The 1460-nt window shown below is 53.8% G+C and overlaps 1 protein-coding gene across 1 annotated transcript in view; it reads left to right on the forward strand.

Moving 5' to 3' along the window:
• The first annotated feature begins 382 nt into the window (after positions 1-382).
• The window catches only part of LOC106810499 (cephalotocin receptor 2-like), a 24942-nt gene continuing 23864 nt past the window's right edge, over positions 383-1460 (forward strand). Inside the window, exon 1 of the mRNA XM_014813882.1 lies at positions 383-1322. Within this exon, the coding sequence (XP_014669368.1) occupies positions 383-1322 (940 nt within the window). The remainder of the gene's footprint in view (positions 1323-1460) is intronic.

Genomic DNA, 1460 nt, shown 5'->3' on the forward strand with positions numbered 1-1460 from the left:
TTCATTAGCACGCACTATATCATTTGTCAATATAAATTCATTGAGAAGGAGAACGTTTTAACAATTGCCGATTGACTGAATTGTTTAGCAATTTACATCTCGTTATCTCTTTTACAGAACACTCGTCCGGCATGAAATATACGTGAGTTAGAATTCAGAGATTGCCAGCGCCTACATCGACCTCTCACAGAGCCGCTACGCACATTGACCGTGAGGCTGAATGCTAGCTAGAATCCCCGCTGTTTGGCAACGAGCGCGCATCACAAAAGTCTTCTTAGAAGTCTCAACCCGATCGTACGCTGGGGTTAACCGTCTTTTCAGCTGTCTATTCCTGAACGCACCGAGCCATAGCGGCTACCATTAACAGCAGCAAGCCATAGCGATGATGTCACACGGAGGCCTGATCGATGTAGCTGGTGACAACAAAACGGTCGTACCGCTCTACGCGAATGCGACGCAGAGGAACGTATCGGCGGCGACGTTGGGCGGTAGAAACGAGGACCTCGCGAAGCTCGAGATCGCACTGCAGGCCCTGATGGTGTGCATGGCCGTCGTCGGCAACTCGTGCGTACTGCTGGCGCTGCGGCTTCGTAGGGGCAAGCTGTCGCGCATGCACTACTTCATCATGCATCTGAGTATCGCCGACCTGTTCGTCGCCTTCTTCAACACGTTTCCGCAGCTGATGTGGGACATCACGTTTCGCTTCCAGGGCGGCAACTTCCTCTGCAAGTTCGTCAAGTTCGTGCAGGTCTTCTCGCTCTACTACTCCACCTACGTGCTCGTCGTGATGGCCATCGACCGCTTTCAGGCGATCTGCCGGCCGCTGGCGAGCATGTCGTGGACGGCGACGAAAGCGAACCTGATGGCCGGCGCCGCGTTAACTCTGTCGGCCGTCATCAGCCTTCCGCAGGTGGTGCTCTTCTCCTACCAGGAGATCCCCGGACTCGGCATCTACGACTGCTGGGTGCTGTGGAAGCACGCGTGGAGCGCGACGTTCTACGTCTGCTGGTTCGTCGTCTCCGTCTTTTTCATTCCGATCATCATCCTCATCGTCTCCTACAGCTGCATCTGCTTTACCGTCTGGAAGAACATCCACGATAAGACGTGCGCGCCGAAGCGAGACCTGCAGGGTGTGCGAACCAACACTGTCAAGACGATCAATCCGAGAACGCATTCGTCGAGGAACCTGTCGAATGCGAAGATCAAGACGGTGAAGCTGACGCTGGTCGTCGTGCTTAGTTACATCTTCTGCTGGACGCCGTATTTCACCGGAACAATGCTTTTCGTCTTCTGCGAAGAAAAGGCACAAATCTACCTGGGCAGTAAGTGCGGCTTCACTACTACGTTTGCATCAGTGCTTCAGCAATATAAGCGTAATCAGCGACGCACTTGTTCGTTATCTCTCTCTCTCACACACACACACGCGCGCGCGCACACACGCGCACACCAGTATACTCACA

Source organism: Priapulus caudatus, unplaced genomic scaffold (assembly GCF_000485595.1).
Source record: "Priapulus caudatus unplaced genomic scaffold, Priapulus_caudatus-5.0.1 Scaffold17, whole genome shotgun sequence".
In the NCBI taxonomy this organism is placed as follows: Eukaryota; Metazoa; Priapulida; class Priapulimorpha; order Priapulimorphida; family Priapulidae; genus Priapulus; species Priapulus caudatus.